This window comes from Aythya ferina (genome assembly GCF_964211825.1).
Source record: "Aythya ferina genome assembly, chromosome: 7".
Taxonomy (NCBI): Eukaryota; Metazoa; Chordata; class Aves; order Anseriformes; family Anatidae; genus Aythya; species Aythya ferina.
Window position 1 is genome coordinate 30,099,332 of NC_140302.1, and position 21,325 is coordinate 30,120,656.

Sequence of the window (21,325 nt, forward strand, 5' to 3'; positions counted from 1 at the left end):
ATAAATGCAAGGATCAGTTAAACATATGAAAAATAAAAATAATAATGAATTTAGTGTTTATGTAAATATTATTGTGCTTGACACATAAATCACACACCAAAATGCATGTATTGTTCGTACTGGAGAAGATGATCTAGGAAGTGACTGAAAGATAATTAACGTAGAAAAATGACAGATGAAATAATTTATCCAAAAGGGAGACACTTTCAACTAGTACCTGTACCCTGAACCACTTTTAAAATAATCTCTTTTTATAAACCTAATCTTTCTGAAATTTAGATCTCAAAAATGCTAATATTAAGTGAATTTTCCAAATTGCTAAACATGAAGCATGAATCTGAACAGTAGAAGAAAAAGACCAGTCTTGTCACTTTAAGTCTTTCATTTCAATAAAGTTGTCTTAAGCACTCAAAACATGTTAGGGTGTAAATGAAAGATTGCAAAGGAAATTACAATGGCAAACTATATTTAGGGTTGAGAGTGACTCAACGTGACACAATTATGGAGAGTTTAGAATGACAATGTATCTACTCTTTTCACCCATTCTGTGCTTAATTTCTGCTATTTTTATATATATTTATTACTTGTAATTTAGGATTCAATGATACATGGTCTTGAGTATCTTCTCTTGCGTCTGACTGTAAGTGGGAGTTATCTGTTACCTTGATAAAGGTAAAATCCAGTAGAGCAGTGCGCTTTGATTCTGAATTGGAAAAATTGGTGATCAAAAGGTCACCTCCTTATACTTGCCCTCTGAGAGTGAAATACCAACATGATACCCATAACTGCAGTTCAAGGCTTAAAACTTGTCCCCGTTAGCATCATTCAGTTATCCACATGCATAGCTTCTTCAGGCTGCCTTTCCCTTTATTTCTTTCCCTTCCTGAGTATTTGCAGCTGTCTGCCTCTGTGTCTTACAGCTCAAGTTCAAATTCATACAACAGTGGGTTCAACAGAATTTGTTCTTCACCTACTGTCTAAAGATAAGCACAAAAGTTTTAAATGGCTGATTGTAGTTAATAACCTCCAAAAAGGGAGAAAAGACTTGTTGGGACTTGCATCTATTGGAGCTTGCATGCAAAGTAGGATCTAGTCCTTGCTATATTACTGTTTACCTATGTGTTTGTGGGTGGATGATGCTCCTCCATGCTTTTAAAATGGGAATGCTAAATTGTGAAGATGTTGTGGTAGGAGCAAATTAATTAATATCTGAGAAGTTCTCAGATTAATTGTTGTAAGTGTAATAGAAAAACTTATAAATAATCATTCATAGTATGTTTTAGCACTTAATGTCATCCATTAATTTTCAGATTCTTGCATTGCCTAAGAAGGAAAGTCTGAGTCAATGATGGAATTAAGAATGCTGCTTCAGTATTTCTTGATGAATTTTCAGATCAGTGTCTCAGTATGAAAGATATGCTTTTTTTGTTGTTATTGTTTTTTGTATGTTTATTTGTTTTTCTTCAGGGAAGTGCATATGAATCTATTATTCTTCCTGTAGATAAATGACTCTTGTCAAATATACTCATGCGGGAATCTTTGTCCACAATAGAGAAATACTGATTAGTTATCATCAGGGAAAATAGATATAGAATTTTAGATTGCATATTACAGTTGTGAGTACACAAAGAAGGTTTTTGTAGAGAAATTTTGATTACCTGAAAATGTATCAATGCATAAAAAGCTACACTACAAACTATTAGAGCATAACACATTACATTCAAGAAAAGAGTGCATCTTTTCCTGGGGAAGCAGCAAAGGAAGATCAGCCATAAAGTGCAAATGATCTAAGTATAAATGGGAAATTCAGATGGAACTTTATTTACAATTTCTGGAGACTGAAATTATTAAATTCTGAATACCAACTATTGAAAAAAAAAATCCTTTGAATAAGTTCTATGTGTATTTATATAAGGAGAAGATATTTTTTTCTTTTGTTTAGAAAACTGCAAACCAAGGACGGCAGCATAGAGTGAGCCACATCCTGAGTTTCATCAGAAGCTTGTTTTAGACTAGCATAGGTAGAGTTATGTTTAGCTGTATGGGTTCTGGTAGATTGAAATTAAAATTTATCCTTTAATTAAATTTTTTTATGATTTAGTAGCAGTTTCTCAGAAAAAAAAAATTAGAACAGAGAAAGTTCTAATTTTTGTACATTAAAATCAGTTTTTCACCTAAGAAACATTATCAGCTACCCATCAACTTCAATTCAGAGCAGAATCTGAAGAATGGTGTGAAAATAACATCAATTTTTTTTCTGCTTTTGTAAAGAGCTTGATGATGATGCAAGATAATGCAAGATGAGTGTGACAAATACATCTTTCTACAAATGACCACCCTTTCTTCTTGCAGCTGCTGGAGCTTGAGGTCCCACTTCCCACCACAAAGACACACACAGTTCCACCTTGCTTTGTACTAGAGGAAATCTGGAATGCCATTACAGAACACTCCACAAACTCACTTTATTTTCAGTAGGAGTGATGCCAAGCTCCTTTCAATGTTGATTACAGCATCGTAAAAAAAAAAAAAAAAAAAAAAAACCTAAGGCTGGAAAGGACTTTTAGAGATGATCATTTAGTCCAATCTCCTCTCTTCAAGGCAGCATCAGCTGCATGTAAACAATTCTTGGCAGATGTTTGTCTAACCTGTACATAAAAACTTATAAAAATGGAATTTCTGCTTCTTGACTGTATATTTTTTTTTTTTCATGTACATTGCTGTGCTGTTAGAAATTTGTTCCTAATAGTTAACCTAAATTTCCCCTGCTACATTTTAAGTCCATTGCTCCTTATCATGCCCAAAATGAGCATGGCAAAAAGATTATTTCCTTCCTTCCTCTTCTCTGCAGCCTTTTATATTTTTATGTTTCTCCTCAATCACTTTTCTCTGTATCAAAATAATCCCAGTTCCTCAAAGCTGGTCAAGGTCATGTTTTCTAGGCCTGATTGCTTCGTATTAGTCTTCTGTACTGTGCCTATGCAAAGACAGGTGAAACAGGAGTGTAAAATACAGAGGACTGGTGGGGGAATAGAGTATTTTAAAAGGGAATCCTCATAAAATGATACTCAGCATTGAACAGCTGTTTTGCAAGGACACCAGCTTATCTTTCAGCCTCCTTTCCAGTGCACCCTTTTCACATACACAACTTCCATATTCTTTAAACTTAGGGCTAATATAACTGAAATGATTTGATGAAAGATATGCCTGAACAAAGAGGTACATGATGTGTGGTGCTGTAATTCTGAATTTGGGCAATATGCAGGGTATATAGAGTAACAGGAAAATCAAAGCCGTGGTTGATTGAGATTGTCTGTTTCCCAAATCTCAATTTTACTAAGTGGCTTGACGTTAAAAACAGAAAAGCATACTCCATGCTTCTTCCTAGGTTTGGCTATTTTTAGGATTTCCTGCAGAGATTTTGGCCTCAGGCTTTAATTCCTTCTACCCACAAACATGCCCATCTCTTTCCATACACAGTGGAGTCAATGATTCATGTCTGGTGCAGTCAGCCAGCAGGGTTCAGTTATTTATTCCTGCAGGGTTATGGCACTTTGTAGCAAGGTGCAATGAAAACTGCATTGAATGGAGAGAAGTTTGTCTTAGGAAGCAAGTATGACTTAGTTCTCAGCAAAAGAATTGCATGGAAATTTAAGATCTATGATCTATATTTTGCTTACAAGGATGTGTAATTCATTCACAAGGGAATTTGTAAATTTTTCAGGTAATTCTTAACTGTGGAACAAATATTGTCTCTTAACACTTAGATATAGCAGTGTAATCTGATAATCTATTCTATCAGTAAAGTGCTAAGAAATTCCATAATAAATTTTTACCAGTTATTAGTAGACTAGAGCTCTATTCAAACAATATTTTCCTGATGTTATGCTTCAGTGAGACTTTCTTTGATTTTTTGCCATTGATCAAAAGTACTGACCTGAAAAGAGATTTTGAGAAAGCACCATTCTCCTGCATCTTCTTATCTTAAAATAAGTGATTTTTTTATTCAATGGAAAATGCATGAAATATTCCAGATAGCCAAATGAACAATCAGAGACCACGTCAAGTATAAATATTTACTTATTTAAGGCTCAGTTTTTGCATTAGATTTAGAATTTGTTTTTGCTAACTTTAGCACAAATAATTTTTCTATGCTTAGGGAAGCTACTTTGTACTTTGCTGCTGTGAAAAATTCTTCCTGTCCCTGTGAAAAATGCAAGACATACTGGATTTTATATCCCAAAGCAGACAAATCCCTGTACTGAACCAGTATATGAACTATGTAGTAATCAACAACGATGACTTCAGTCACAACCTATCCCACTATCCCAGTATGGCCCAACTATCAAACAGAAGTTTTCATCAGCCAACAGCTCTTGAGGTCTACTTTATATACTGCGCAAAACTCAGGGGAGACCCAGTACTCTTATATTGGAAAAATTACACTATCAAATCCTTACTCAACAAATCCAAGGAATGCTGAACACCCATTCCCCATTCTCTGATCACTTATTATATCCTTTACAAAATGTATAAACAGGGAGATGCTAGCAAACTTAACCTGAAGTCCCAGTCTAATTTCTATGCAAAACCTATAGCTGCTATTCATCCATCAAACTGGTGACTGATGCAAAGACAACAAATTTCTAGAAGGATCAATCAACATAAATTATTTCAGCCTGTAAACTGTCATGTACAGAACACTCCTGGAAGCACTTGTCTAGCTCTCCACACCCATAAATCTTGCAAACACTTAAAAAGTTGTAATCTGTCCTAAAGTCTTCAGGTATCTGTATTGATCCAGGAAGAACATTTATGGCACCTACTTTACAAAATGTAAACAGGGCACTTGTAAAGGGAGACACTCTTCAAACTAAACTGCTTGAATACTCACTTGTGAATTTACAAGATTATGAAAACATATTATGCAATCACAAGCTTTAGATTGTACCTTGAAAGCAATTTCCCCAGAAATTCCTTTCCTGGTTTTCAAACAACAATTCTGCCTCCCCCATATCTACTGATCTTAGCAGCAGAAATACATTTCTCATGAATCAGCAAGCCCTGCACAGATTCAGATATTGTGATGGCAACAAATGCTACGTGAAAAACTGTTTCATCATATTCTACAGATTCTATTTTTCATATCCTCAAATGTACCAAATACATCTTTTCTATAGATACATATAGGTGCAACTGAAGAACCACAGTGCAACAGAGTGTACTAGCAATCTGTTAAAGACAGAAACTTCCAGCTACCAGTAAAAGAATATATTTGTAGAATAAAATATGTATTTTGTGCAGTATACCAAGGTTAAAACACAACAATTTTACAACATTCTAGTTCTGAGACCTGAATTATGTTAATACGGGCCTTTCTAAAAAAAAAATAAATAGCTCTCTCATCAAATCAGTGCTTCCACTGAGTGAAAAATACCTGAATGTTACTGAATATTATGAAATTAGTTCCAAAGCTTATCTTCTAAAGATGTTTTATGGGTATCATTTAATATTTTTTTCACCTATTTCAAGTGTTCTGGTAGAAGATGATCTCCCTTCAACCATGTCTCTTATAATTGATTCAGGGAAGGAACACAATTATCACTGGAGAAAAAATATTTTTATTTGCGCATTCACCAATAGTACAAAGATAGCAAAAACGAAAGCTTGGCATGCACACTTAATAAAATAAATAATTATGTTTTAAAAGATGGATTCTAATAAAAATATTTATTTCTGGATGAATAGGGCAACCTGTCTGGACAGACATACATGCTAAAATTCCATATAATGAGAAAAACAATTATCTTTCTCAGTAGTAAGGTATGACCACCTTTACATCCATAGATACTTCTCCAGATCTTTTTCTATGTGAGAAGTTTTATGTTGTATTACCAGTTCTACTGAAATGATTAAGTTTTTTAGATTTTTGAATTAAAAATATATAAATTAATAAATAAATATCCTAAGGATTTTCACAGGACAGTTTAAATGTTGTTGTTCAAATGTAAATGTTCAAATTAACTGGCATATTTATTCTTAGTGTTTGTTCCATTCTTTAACTGCATCCATTTTGCACAGTACCTGTGCTGCTTTCTTTAAAAACCCCACCTTCAAATCAGTAGTTCTAAGCATTCTCCAAAGCATAAGAGAAGAGAATGGAATATTGATTTCTCAAGAAATCATACATTAGAAAGTGAAACAGGTGGGGGGAAGGTGCCTCATTGGCAATGTTTCTTGAAATGCATTCTGATCTTCTTTGCTTTTGGATGCCACTTGTACCACAAATCTACCACTCTTTAATTGGAAAGCTGTTCTGTCAGATCTTGAAAAGGAAATGTTCTTTCTGTTCAAAACATTTTCAGCGTTTCAGGCCAAACAATTTATGTAAAGGAATAGATCTCTGTTTAAAGAAATAGCAGCAGACTGCTCATTATTGCATCTGGAAACCTACTTTAACACATTCTTTGTTTTGAAAGCAAGACTATGAAATATGCACATTTTATGAACTGAATAGTCACAAATTAGAGAGTTGGCTGATTTTGTCTCCATATTATATGTCTTTCTTGTAAACTCAGAGTTGCTGTAATACCATTTTGCCTGTCCCAGACTGGTAAGGTTGACATGGAAAAAAGTGAACCTGATTGAAGTTGCAGGTCTACTTGTAGTTGGGTTCATTCTAGATATAGTTGAAACCAATCTTATTTTCTTTTAGTTGAAAAGAAAAAAAGCGTCCAATCTTATGTACACTGACTCCACACAGAGAGATATACTACAGTTTAATATCCTGGATCTCTTCCTCACTAAATGAGATGGCATTGTTAGACAAGGCTGTAAAATTAAATACCCCATTTGTAAGCTGAAATGCCAACACGGACTCAAATTCGTTACAGTAGACGGCTTGTTTAACAGTGATGTTGCACATGAGTGTAGTAATAAGACAAAAAGTAGTAACATTTATTTTTCAAATTGAGTGTGATCATTTTATTGAGAGAAAAAAAAAAAAAAAGTAATTGGGAAGGGACTTCTGATACTGTCATGTATTTACAAAATATCTTTCAGGATAATGTGTTCTCCTTATGAACAAAACCAGAAGCAGAAATGGGATATAAAGTCAACCTTAACAATACATACTGCTCTTTCATGAGCACCTTTAATTATTCATTGTCTACATATAGAGTGGTGTGTTGACATCACAACATTAAATATTCTGACTTCTCCCAGACTTTTAGGGCAATTCAAGGTATGATTATGGAAAGTAGCATTCAAGTGATTGAGTAAGTTACAACATATTTCTCAGAAATGACAGGAAAATGATTACTGCCAGAGGAGGTAAATGTTGCTACAAGTAAGCATCCACATACACACATGAAAATTAATTCACTGTGGTTTTGTTTGTTCAACTGGTTATTTTTAATAATTTTCATGGAAAAGAGAAGAATCTTACAATAATATTTGGTATTAGTAAGTTAGTTATTCTTTCCACATGTTCAATTTTCTTGTACACATACCTGCATATGCAGTTTCTGGACGAGAGGAAAGAAAGTATGGCTCTGTAAGTTAAAGGACTTTTTTTTTTTTTTTTTTTTACATGAGAAGAATAACATATAAGTTACAAAGTTTTAAGTCTTGTTAAGTAAATGCTTTAGAAAAGATTCTATAGCATAGTGCTGTTCCTTCTGTACACATGGCTAAAAATGGCAGACAACCTGCCCTATGTTAGAAATGTTGAGACTTTAAAAGATTTAGTGTGATTTTAAAAGTGTGTGCATGTACATGTGCATAGATTAAAAAATATGATAAAATTTCATTATTCTGAATCATAACACTTGAGAACCCTCTCTTCAGAAAGCTCAAATTTGAAGAAAAGCTCTTGTTTAAAAAAGTCAGTGTGGTTTTCTGACTTTATCAATTGGTCAATATTATCTCTCCATAGAAATCCTACCTTAATGTCATTCAGTGATGTATCACTGTGGTGCATCATTAAATACTGACTCCAAATAAGTGGAAAGAGGTACCTCAGTAGTTCTTTGAACGTTGCTGCTATGAACTAGCTGTGTGAATTACTTCAAATAGTGTAAATAACAGGCTTAACTGACTGACTGTATTTAGTTATGCCTGTATTCATTTAATTCTAATTCCTTAGATACTAAGCAGGAGTTTGTTTTCTAATGCTATTAGGGACTTCAGTGAATATAGGGCATTAGTAACTATACGTAAGGTGGTACTTATCTGCAGCTAGTTATTTGAAGTAACTAACATGTTTATGTGTAAGTGTTTTTCATGTCGATGCCCATTTTATCATGCTTATAAACGTGTTTGTGAAGTGCTTGTGTGGTTATATATGAAATATTTATTGAGAGGAACTTAGGACTATCTGCTAAGTTTCCCAGCACATTGAAATGTAAGATTTTTGCAAAAAAATATGATTACTTTCAAGGCAATTCTAACACTTCTATTGTTTCCAGCAGACTTTTAAATTTGGTTACGAAAAAACAAAGCAAAACAAACTGAACAAAAAAAGCACCATTTCTTTGTTCCCTTAATATAGTCCAGTTTAGTGGAATCATAAACTGCAAAACACCACAGTTTTCTTTCTGTTAGCTGCATTTCACAGGAAAAATTGGCAGCAGGCTGAAATAATAACTGAACTCAAGCAATTTTAAAGATTCAGGTTCACAGTGCTGCCAGAGCAGCTGTAGCACAGGCTGCGCTGTGAAGTATTGGAGCTGCTGGAGCAAGGGGGAGGAAGGAGCAGGCACAGTTGAGGCTTTCCCCTCCCTAGACCTGCCATGGAGCCATGTCATTTTGCCCCATCTGAAAGGTCACAGAAAAGATAATTTTCACCCATGGGGTTACTGTTGACAAGGAATACTTTTGGTCCTGAACATAAAGTTGAAGAGTTGTGTGGGGCAGGTAATAGGTCCAGTAGTGAGTGCTGGAGCTTTGGGGAGAGTATTGCAGTTAAGATAGCAAACTTTTACACTTTTTCCTTTAAAAAAAAAAAAAAAAAAAAAAAAAAAACAAGCAAACAGCAAAAGCCAGGAAAAAAATAATATATATATATTTATATATATATATATGTTGTTTTTTAAAGGGGATCATTGAGGATGGAAAGCCAAGTTTGTGAAAGTAATAGTTTCCCAGATTTGGCTGTGCAATCACGATTCTGTTTCCTGGGGTGGTATGTTGTGATACAGCCTTCAATAACACAACATTGTTCCATGTTTCTGCAGAACTACAACATCCATTGCATAGGCTGGACATAAGAAAGGTCAAAATCATGTTTGCACAAACAACTGCATTGTTTGTGTTCTTGCTACTGCTGACATATGTTGTAGGATATTCCTGTGAGCGTGGATGCTCTAGGACACATACATACTTATAGGGGGTAGGAGGAGGAGTGCACGCATGCACCTGTAATTGAGGAAATGAGGAGTATTTTTCTTGTAGAACAAAAAGAACTATCAATTTCTCAGAAGAAGGATGCTGTAGAGACAGCTTAAACATTTTAGTGTTGTAGATGTATGATTTTAAGCCCTGGGTAAAAGTAGACTGAATATGTCATAGAGATGATTTGTCTTTGGATGATAGCAGCATCTCTCATAAAGCACTCAATCTATGGAATGATATTAGTTTTGAATGTGGAGAATGCTCTTTTCCAGTAGCTTGAGGTGTACTTATATGAAGCTAGCTGGTGAGTGACATGGTAAATAAAATCCGGGGGAAAAATGATATACAGTTAAAGATGTATTTCAGAGACAGGCAATGCAGCAGCAAAGGCAAACAAAAATAAAGCCCTGCAGTAGATACATGAAAATAAGAAGAAACAAATGTCTTTGTGAACCAATGGTCCCTTAAATATTTTATCTATTACCCCAATTAGACCAGAAAAATCAATTTCGCAGAAAGAAAAAAGAAAAAAAATCTAGTTCATCGCTTACTACATTTTGTGAATTCCTCTCAGTTTCTACATTTATGAAATAAATGTTAGGAACAGAATTGTTTCCTTTGGAAAAAAAATATGATGCATAAATGAATTGTGTGTAGGTCTGTGTTGGTATGGTGTTATTTTACCATCTAGATTGTTTAAACCATGTTTTGTCATATCCTTCTGACACTAATTCTAGTGCAAGAATCCCATTAGTCCCCATAGTGGATCTCCTTTCCTGACAGTAGATTTCTCAGCAAATGAAAAATCATTCAGTTATTTCTCTCTAATTATGTGTGTCTCTAAATACTTAATTATCATTGGGAACAAATTGCATGTTACAAAGACAGTATTACGGAGGACTGTTAATCTGTTAAGTTGCTGCCTTTGAGTTTTGAGCAGTTGCTACAGCTGTTAAAACAGAATTTTTGCCACCTAGACATATCATTATAGCTTTTTTTTTTTTTTTTTTTTTTTTTTAATTCAGAAGCAACCGATAAGAAGCCAGAGTACTGGATTTACCTTCCTTACGTGTTCAGAATGTCATATATACAATATGCCTGTATGACCTTCATAATCTACTCTTTCCCATGCTTTAAACTATTTTGACGTTTTTGGAATGGGAATCTGTGGCAACAGTAAATCTTAAAATATTGAATTTTATTTCATGTTTGTTTAGTCAGTAGCTTGATTTGCATTGTCCACATACATGTGGCAACACAGAATAACACAGTAGATTCATGGAGCTTTCTTGCCAAATACAACCTGCATAGAAATTACATGCTTCTGTGGGTTACTTGATAATTGTGCTTAAAATGCTTAAATGCAATTAATATGTAATCTACACTTTGGTTAGTAAAGAGAAACCACATACTTACGCCATGGTTATTTCAGTATGCACTGCACAGTTGTGGGTTTTTTTGGTCAAAGTAGTGCAGGCTGCTGAGCATCCTCAGTTCCTATTACAGTCTGTTGGTGCTGAGTATCTCTGGACCCTTCTGTGTGAGGTCCCAAATCCCTGAGGATTAAAGAATAATTTAGAGTTGATGCCTGCATGCAAGTAATGCCGCTGCTTGTTATGACATCATCGAATATTCTGAGCTCAAGGATATTTCTGATCACTGGAGGGATAAATTTTATTTATAGTAAAACCTCCTTTTAGGGCAGAACTTTTGGGTATCCTTATATTCTCTTCTATCATGTCAATTCTCCAAACTACAAGATTTCAAAAGATTTTTAAAAAGTCATGTACAAGCAAGAGTGATTTCAATACTAGAGGTAAACCCAGTTGTACACCCATTGTTTACTTGTATTGATCTGTTAATATAAAACCTAGAAAAAAAAAAGTGAACTTGTAATAAGTTGAGTTCAGATCTAATTAGCAGTCATTATGCTGCCACCCATTCCATGTAATCAAGTTGGCAGAATACTGACAATATGAAACAGAGGTGCTTGAAGAAATCTAGGTTAGTGAGACCCATTAATAATCTGATCTCACAGGAATAGAACTAAAATTTATTCCCTATTTTACTTTCATGAAAAAGTTAATTAAACTAATCAGCACTTTAAGAATCACAAGAGAAATCCTGTCCCAAATTCTGCTCATTTGTATACAGGCAGCCTTGAAGATGGGAATAAGTTTATAATCATGCCTCATCCCTTGCCAGAACCTCTAGGCAACTTGTAAGGATAACTGCAAGTGTTGTGAACTCCCCCAGTCATGTCAGTCAGTCCCAATGGACCCGGATTCTACATCCATGGAGTTTGGGAGCTGTTATAGAAATCATCATTTGCAGCATCCAGAGACGCACATGTGGGGTTTTGTGTCTCTGCTCTTCTGAGATCTGCTCACAGTGGCTTCTTAATGTTCCCCCCACACTCTGTAGAGATCTGAGTTGATGACAATGCATATTTCATGTACCATTGTGAGGAGCTAGACAGAAGGACCTTGGGGGTAGTCTTGGAGTCCAGCCTGGCCAGGAGTGGATAGAAAACAAAGCATGAGCTGGTGAGCTAAGCAGCTGAGAAGACAAAATTCCAGCCAAGACCTAGAAGGATGGGAAAAAAAGGTACAGTTTAAAACTATTTTAAAACTGTTAGCTTGAGTTAAAAGCTCCAGACTTTGTGGCTGAAGAGCACTTCTGTTCTTCCATCTCTTCTGTGGATGATGTATGACCCAAGGCACGGTAACACACACCAGAAAGCAGCAATGTTTTGAATCACTGAAGCTGCGAGTGAACATCTCCTTACGTCAAGGTTAGCTTCAAAGGATTTGGTTTCTAACTCCTGATTTTTCCGATAAAATAGAAATGTGGAGAATCTGAGGTTGCTTACTTCAGAAGAGCCAAGACACAGGAAGCTGTTCCCAATACCTAAAAAGCATAAAACAATAACTTGACAAGTCTTGTTCTTAGGATACACTAATTAGCTAAAAGCTACAACTGTGAGTTAGATGGAAAAGCAAGCAGAACATAAAGGCCGTTTATCAGTGATGACCAAATGGCCCAGTATTGCTGTGTAATTTAGTTTTGGTGGAATCTGATTCCTCCATGTTGTGGTGTCTGTGAGGCAGTGTCACTCCAGCTGGGCTATTTGGGAGAAGGTTTGTTTGTTTGTATTATTTTAGTGCTGGGAAGCCCTAACCATGGGTCAAGCCTGCACTGTTTTAGGCACTAAATGAACTCAGAACAGAAAGGCACTTCCTCTGCCATAGAGCTTATAATTTAAGTATGAAACAAGAGACAACAGATGGGGCTAGACAGACGGGGGAGCATAAGGAAGCAATGTGACAGTACTGGTCAGCCAAAAAGTGTTCAAAGGAGAGCAGCAGGCCAGCTATGAGTTGAGTGTATCAAAGATGGAATTTGAATGAGATAATTAAGGCAGCTCTGCAAATAGCTACAGGGAACTCCTTCTAAGTTTGAGGCAGCTTGATGGAGAAGTGCTTTGGAAGTAAAGCCAGACACCACATTTTTTAGAGCACAAAACCAGGAAACCAGTCGAAGGCACGCAGACAGTGGCAATATCACTAAAGTTTCAAAATAAGCACTTTTTTTACTTTTTTTACTTTTTTTTTTTTTTTTTTTCTTCCCAGCAGCAACAGTATTCTGGCTAGATAGGAGTGAGCTAAAGCTGCATGTCTCTGCTCTACTTTCTCATAAATGTAGAGCCATCCTCCAAAGAATGGTCTTTCTCGTTCTCATTGAAGGATTTCACCATCATCGTATAATCTAACACCACTTGGCCCTGGACAGTTTGATGAGATTCACTTTTGAAAATATGAAAGCCTCTGTTTGGCCAATGAGGTCACAAACATTTCTGTACTCCCAGAATTCAAAGACTATTGGAACAAAAAAATTAGTTTTGGAAGTTTTTTTTTTTTTTAATCAAAAAATTGGGAAAATAATCACAAGACCATGTTTGATCATGCTGGACATTTGGTAAACAACTTGACAGCAATTTTGTCATATGGTTGCATTAGCTATTATTTTATATGCCAGAGGTATTTGGTAAATTACAATTTCTGTTTACAAATGAGCTTTGGAAAATAATACATGACATTTTAAAGAGCCATGATCCATATATACAAACTAATAAATGCAAGATAACTGCATACAGCTAGATGGCATTAGCTGAGTTAAAGGAGGCTTTACTCTAACATCTCTCACTTTCATGTTTCTATATCCCATTGCTATATTAATAAAGTTCTCTGTATTTAAAATGGCAATTGCTTGCAAAAGTATATGATAAGCTTTATGTTTGCTTTCAATTGTTGTATGTGGTTTATAGGGAAGATAAGAGCACTGAATATCTCTTAACAAAATGAAATCCCTCCATATGGCACCCTTCTCCCATTAAAATGTATAATATGAACCCAAAAAGCATCTTTTAAAATAGTGTTATAGCTGAAATGGGATTTTAGTCTATCTTAATTTGTGAATTGCCTGAAGCAAGAACTGTCTTTAATGCTGTCTGTAGAAGGCTGCTCTCACAGCTGTTCTTAACCAGTTCTATATCAAAATAACCAGGAGCTCTCATATACTTTCTTCCAGAAGTTAGGTTTCTAATCTAATCTAATCTGACTTTCCTTGATAGTCAACCTAAAGAATGAAGTACTTGGAGAGGCCATTTTGTCCTATTCTATTACATGTGCTCAAAATAAAATAGCCTTTTAAATTTCACTCTTCAGGTGGCCCTGTTCCTCTGACGTCTACAGAAGAAGCTTAGATGATTACAGTCTAGTCACCTCAGTCCAAGCTGCTGAAGCTGGATGAGCATAAAAACAACCTTTGAAACTGAGCTGGAATGTCTTTCCTTTCGGACTGTCAAATATAGTACTCTGATGCAGTTAGCAGCCATCTCTTTGCCCAGAAAGTAAGGGAAGAATTTAAGGAGAGCCTGTGCAGCGCCCAGGGTAGAATAGTTTGTATTAGTTAACCTGAATGTTATAAAGCCAAAAGGATGGTCAGGCTTAGTAGCAACTACTACTTTTAATTGGAAATCAACTTGAGAATCTCTAATGTTTGAGATAATGTAAGAACGATGTCATATATTGATAACCATGTAAATAATTAGCAATATCATATGCTATGACTCCTACATAATGAAGAGCCTTTACTTCAGAGAGCCCTACGCTTTAGCATTGCTGGACTGTTCTTATATCAATCTCTTCATTTCAGTCCTGAGGTTCTCACCTGCCTGCACACTGAGAGCACTCTTCTGTGCCCAAGATCACTGCTGGCACCTTACTGTGGCAGAATCTATTATGTTACAAATGTCTGATCTGTTGAATGTGAATTGGGAACTTGCAAGTGTGTTTCATCAGCTGTAGCATACGTAATTCTCAGAGCTGTTTACCAATTGCAGACACATTTGACTGAGCACAGGGGCCATGATTCTGTCTTACCTGCTCCCATCCTTCACCTGTTTTATGACTTTGTCTGTTAAAAGTTGTGGTAGCCCTGATGTTTGAAGGAGTTTTATGGAGTTCTCAGAGCCTGTAAAATAAGCCTTTTTGATAAATCATATTTTTAAAAGTGCTGCTCCAAGTGGTTTGACTTTTTTTTCAAAAATAAGATAAAAGTTTACTTGCTTGGAAGCGATGTCTCTAAGAAGTATGCACTTTATATTTTATTCAGTTTGATAGCTTATGTTATGATACATTTGATGGATCTTGAAAGACACTGTCAGTTTTAAAGATATAGGCAATAAACTTTTGTTAGTGATGAAAATGTGTCCCATAATGATCAGAAGCTTTTGTCTATGCAAAGAGATTATATCAACCTCATGACTATTTTTTTCAAATGTTTTTGTTGTACAGCTTTGACCAGTGTTCCATAATATATTGCAGAAAAGGAACAGGGAAAGAGGAAGAGGTATCTTACCTTGTTTGGAATATAGAGTATATTGAGTAACTAGTACACTCTAAGAAATAAAATAGCAAGGTATTTTGCATGAATATCATTGACAGAGACATGCACACAGAGTAGCTAGAAGCTCCTGAGAAAGATTCAATTTCATGTTTCTAATCACTGCAGTGATTGCAATTGAAGTGGGAGGTAACAAGACTTAAAGGTGAATTGTTAATTGGAGGAAAAAAAAAAGGCTCATTTTCTTTAACATCTCTCATCTAGCATGTCCATATTAAGTCTATGAATTAAAACACAATGTGTTCCTTAAAGTAAACAGCAGAGGTAATGTAATTATTTTGGAAATAGGGAAAGTGAATAATGTTCTTGCAAAGAAGCCTGAAGATAGACACCTAAGTGACTTCAGGTGAGGCTCATTTTGCCACCTGTTGCTTTCATGTTCAGGCAGCCATAGAAGTTGCTTGGTTGTAGAAAAGTTGCTTGTATTTCCATGCCAAAACAGAGTTTTATTACTTACCTCAAGGAATCCAGGTTTAAATCTAAATCACAGTCTCTCTTCGAGACAGAATGAATGTATAGCAGATCTGGAAATATGAATAGTCTCCTAACTCCTAATCCTGTACTTTTAGTCCCCCGTAGACTCAATATCCAGTGGAAAGGGAAATGAGTGAATGTGAAAAAAAGGGAGGAAAAGGAGCAGACAAGAGGGCAGGTCAGCTCAAGAAACAGACCTTAGCACAAGCTCTCAGTAAATGACATATCTTTGAAAAATGCAGCCGTGCAAAAGGACTGTGAATCTATTTTCATTTATTTGCCTGCCACAAGATAGAAGGAAATCTCTTTGATTAAAAGTGTGGGTTTTTTTGTTTGTTTGTTTGTTTTTTGTTTTGTTTTTGTTTTGTTTTGTTGTTTTGTTGTTGTTTTTTAAGATGACAACGTGCTGTAACTGTTACTACTGGCTTTCAATTACATTGTGAGAATGTCAGCAATTTCCCTTGATGCTTAAAGAAAGCAAAACAAAACAAAACCTTCAGCTGACTTCTGATATTTGATGAATGATAGAAAAAGTTAAAAACTGAAATAAACAAACAAACAAAACACTTCTCCAGCTGAGGAGCAGGAATTCTGTGAAATGATAATCCTGAAAGAAAACAGTAAAAGACTAACTCCCTTCCACCTCTTCTTGGACATGTGGTATCTTTTCTTGTCATAGTTTGCTCTGAAAATTTCAGAAATAAGCTTATATATATATAAAAATTCAAATACCTGGATAGTACAAGTAATACTAATTAGGACTCGGTGGTTTGCTAGATAGGTCAAGAGAACCAGAACCCCCACTAGCAAAACTGGGATTAACCTGTAGTAGAGACCATCCATTAATACTAGCTGAGGATATGACCCATCATAGTTTTTCTGAAGGCTTAAACATTAGCTTTTGTAATAAAATATGTTGTAGACACTTCCCCCTCCCCCTCATAGTGGAACAAATTTCAAGGATGGTGTGGAAATTCTATGAGCTGAAAATATGAATTAATCATTAGTTCTGTTTAAAATAACAATTTTTTATTTATTTTTTTTTAGCTAGAAAAAAGCTGAAATGCAATTACCAGCTGGTAAAGTTTAAACAGATACATCAGTTCTTGGTGTACTTCAAATAGTTTGATTGGTGGATTACAAGGCTAACAAGAAAGTATTGTGCATGTACTAAGGTGCAGTACAAGTGAGAATGTGGCCTAGAGATAAGAGACTACTTAAAATCCTGCCAAGCAATTCCTCTATTTTTGCTCTATTTACACTAACCAATTCAGCAGTCAGAGCACAGAAATATTTTTCTTTGTCTTGTGAAGGAACGATCGCTCTGTAATTTCATAAATGTAATAGTGTGATTTTTACTGAAGTAGGAACCTACTCACTGGTGTTTGCTGAGCTTTCACAAGCAGTGAAAGAGGTTGTTACTGCAGATGTTTCACAGAATAATATGAAGTAATTGTTTACAGGCATATATTTAAATGGAGAAGAGATTTGAGTGCTTTATAACTGTAAAAATGTTTGCAATTCTGCCAGAGCATTTCTACACGTGCGCTGTCTCTCTAATGTCTCTTTTCACATTCATTCCTTATCAAAAATATCTCCTTTTCCCCTCCTCTTCCTACCAAATGTCATCAGTCATTTGCTATGACTTGACAGTAAACACAATACCAGGTATGAGATATTTGGCTGGGGATATCATTAAAATTACCTTTAAAAGTCACTTTATTAAATAAATTATATAATATTTAATTATTAAATTAAATAAACTGACCCCCAAAGGAAACTTTCAAACCATCCCATCGAAAAGTTTCTGCCGTGTAGATAAGAATTATTGCACTTACTCTTTCTTGAGACAGTGGACAATGTACCATGGCAAATTTATGCTCTGTCTCAGTGTGCAGACAAGCAGCATCTCATTTTGGTTTGGAAATGAGCCATCTATGAATTTGTGAGTTTAAGGCAGGCAGTCATGGAAACATCCTTTGTCAAGACTTCTGCTTAGATAATTCCCTGCTAGAAGACTTCTGTTCAGTTGCTCTACAACGGGGGGACCTCAGAGCCCTCAGCAGGCAAACCGCATTTCTGAACAACCAAAGGTTTGTTCTCGTTACCACTGCCCCAGTATTAAGGTTTTTTCTAGGCAGCACATGAAGTTCTGTTTGCATTTAGATATCTCTATTAGCAATATACTGTGGTAGTATACTATTAGACGTAGAGAGATCACCACTTTTCCTCCTCTTTTGTTCCAAAATCATTATGCGGTGATTTATACTTCTAGTTTATTTACATTTTTAAATAAAATGGGTGAAACATTACACATGAAATTATCTTAGTGCTAAAAGCTGAAGTGTTTATAGTTGGTAAACCAAAGTATACTGTGTAATTAAAACAATTATTTCATCAAAAGCTGCTTTTTAAAATTGTTTTGCAATTAGTGCCATTGAAATAGTTCTATTATTTTACATGCATTTAATGTCTGTTTTTGTCTCATTTTTCATAACAGGCAAAACAATTTAACTTCTATAATTATAGTTTAAACAATTAGGGGTATGCATGATCAGATTAAAAGTCTATAATAAACCTTCCCATACTGGTACCAAAGTGCATGAGAATATACTGTGGTAGATAACCCTGTTTAAGGTTAAAAACATATGGATATGCTTACAATATTTTCCTGCTTCAAAGCTATTTTATAACTGTATATTCCCAGAGAGTTGGAAAAAGAGTTTCCAGCTCCTGATTTCACCTTACATTGCTTACTGGTTAGCACAATAGTATTTCATATGCTGCAGTAGTAATGAATTCCTTGTTGTGGGTATGTTTATAATACTGGTTTCCATTCTGTCAGATTTTATAAAAACCTTTATTCCTTGTTGTGCATCTCTGGTCTAGACACTGGCCATGGTATTAGCCTTGGTTTGTGAAAGAGATTTGCAAAGAAGAAAGCTTTTGTGTGCACAGTCCCATCAAGGCTGATGGAAAACTGAAGTGAATGCCTGCTATACTTGAGGGTCTTTCTAAAATTCTAATGTTTGGTTTCCTGAAAGCTGTGTGCAGATCACATCTTTCCATAAATGTCTTTGTGGAAGACAACTGGTTAAAACAGACAAAAGGTTAAAAAAAACACACATATAAGTCATGGATCTACTAGAAATGTTGTTAGCTGCTTCCATAAAAGGACAGACGCTTCCCCTGTTGACTGGAGTCTCTGTAAGGTCCTGACACCTGTGAAAAAGTTGGATGTTTCCACTTGGAATTTTTCTTAAATTGAGAGGAATAAAGTCTAACAGATAGGAAAAACATTCATGTTGGAATCATAGAATCATAGTATGGTTTGGGTCAGAAGGGACCTTAAAGACCATCTTGTTCCAGTTCCACCCCCCACCATGGGCCAGGGATACCTCCCACTAGATCAGGTTGCTCAAAGCCCCATCCAATGTGGCCTCCAACAGTTCCATGTCCTTGTTATGTTGGTGGACTCAGAGCTGAATGCAGTACTCCAGGTGGGGTCTCATGAGAGCAGAGACTCCGCATTAGTCTATACCCACTTACTTTCCCCTTTTTGATTTGACAGGAAGTTTTTATTCTTGCAAAACAATTCCCCTCAAAGCTACCTTTTTAAGAGGAGGAAATGGAGTTCATCTGCTAATGGCTCTGAGTGCAGTATTGAGGTTCACTCTATCATATGGCTTCAAAGGAGGGCAAGGAACAATCTATTAGAGACAGGTCTAGACAGTGGAGGACCGTGCACCAAAGTCTGCTGATCCTTTTATGCTGAGGACAGGAAAACAACAAAGAGAAGACCTTGTGCAACCATTGACTGAAAAATTTCAAAATGTAATTAATGGGGATTTGTCATGCAGAAAATGTCTAAACCAATTTAATTGTGACAGCAAGAATCACAAATTTCTACTATATATTACTATATATTCACTGTCTGGTTCCTGTTTGTACACTCCTGGCATTCAGTACAGGTTTTTTTTTGGCAGCAGATCACTGGATAAGGTATCTCTGAGTGGCTGCAGTTCAATTTCTCCCCACCTCTCCCACCTCTATCTCATTTTTTTTTTTTTTTTTTTCCTTTTAAATAGGAATTACAACTGATTTTTTATATCTCTTGATTCACATAAGGCTCTATATGTAGTGCCCAAAACGCAAGAAGACCTTTCTGTAGACAATATATATTCTGCTTCCTTTTGATTTGTCTTTTTGTTTATACTTAAATTTTACCCTTTGGGTTTGTTCCTATTAAGGAACAAGGTTCATCAGGCTTAATAACATCAAGCTTGTAGCACATCAGTAGGAGTATTAGAAAATGTACATGCAGCATGAACACACAACTGAGTTTCTTCAAAGCTTTGGTGAGTGAAGTGCAAGTAGATGGTGATCTGATAATATTAGATGTTTACAGCTTAATTTCAGATGGGATTTATGTTGATAGTTTACAGACTGGCAAACCCAAAACATATAGATAGCTTGATGATTTCAATTTTGGTTTTGTCCTCTAGAGGCCTATTTCATGTTTTTGCTTTCATTTGCTAGAGATAATTTATTTACTAGGCAGTGTAGAAATCCATATTTTCAGATAATTTGTTTCATCTTGACATTATTGAAATATATTTTCAGACTTCTTCAGTTTGTGATGTTGACAGAAAAAATCATTAGCAAATTATTAGCGAAATATGTTTGGAATAATTATATATATTATTGACTTTTAGCCAGGCACCTTGACTTTCTTTTAATTGTTCCCATATATGTATATTTTTTCCCAGTGCTTTACTGCCATGGTTCTTCTGCTGGTGATCTTCTTCCAAGTCTCTTGGCCTTTCAGAGTTTCTGTTTGATTCAATATTTCTAGAGTTTAAGACATGAATGATTTGGCTTAGCTACTCTGATAATGTGTTTATCAAAGTTTCGTTAGTTTCACGTCATTTAGCTTTCCTGAATTTGGGCACAATACCTGGATGATAAATCTTTCTTACTGGAAGAGCAAAGGAGTCCTTTTATCACATGATCTTTCCTTCCTTCGAACTTCCAAAATGTGGTCAAATCATTTACCTGACCCTTTACCTGACCTCTGGCTTGGAGAACCTTTCTGAAGCCACTGCTTTCTTTCAGTATGGCCCACATTATGGCTCCTAGACAAGTAACTTGATATTTAGCTGTAGGGGCAAAGCATCAACAAGAAAAAAATAATAAAGTTAAATATGCCTCATTTAAAAAAAAACAGATTTTTTAAAGGTACATCATAAATACTTTGTTTAATAGCATTTCCTGGTGACAGCTCTTTTTGCAGATGTTTATGTCTTTTAATGTTTCGCCCTTTAACCTTTATATAGCAGTTTCACAAAATCTGTGCACGCTATTTTAGATATGTTACTAAATTAATCACTCATGTTTCTTTTGTAAAGCTCCTGACAAAGGATAATTCAGCCCACTTTCAATCTTGATTCCTCTTTGGACATGCCTTCCTCCACTTATTTTTTTAATTTGACGT

The 21,325-nt window shown here is 35.4% G+C and overlaps 1 protein-coding gene across 9 annotated transcripts in view; it reads left to right on the top strand.

Annotated features, from left to right (window-relative positions):
* ATRNL1 (attractin like 1) overlaps positions 1-21,325 on the top strand; it is a 493,132-nt gene that overhangs the window by 451,124 nt on the left and 20,683 nt on the right. The window contains exon 29 of one of the 9 annotated variants that reach the window (XM_084525846.1): positions 14,118-14,229. The exons of 7 other annotated variants lie outside the window; for them this stretch is intronic. In XM_084525846.1, the coding sequence (XP_084381972.1) occupies positions 14,118-14,155 (38 nt within the window). In that variant the 3' untranslated portion in view covers positions 14,156-14,229. Of the gene's footprint in view, positions 1-14,117; positions 14,230-21,325 lie in introns of those variants that run through there. One more of the 9 variants, XM_084525840.1, reaches the window with a different exon arrangement.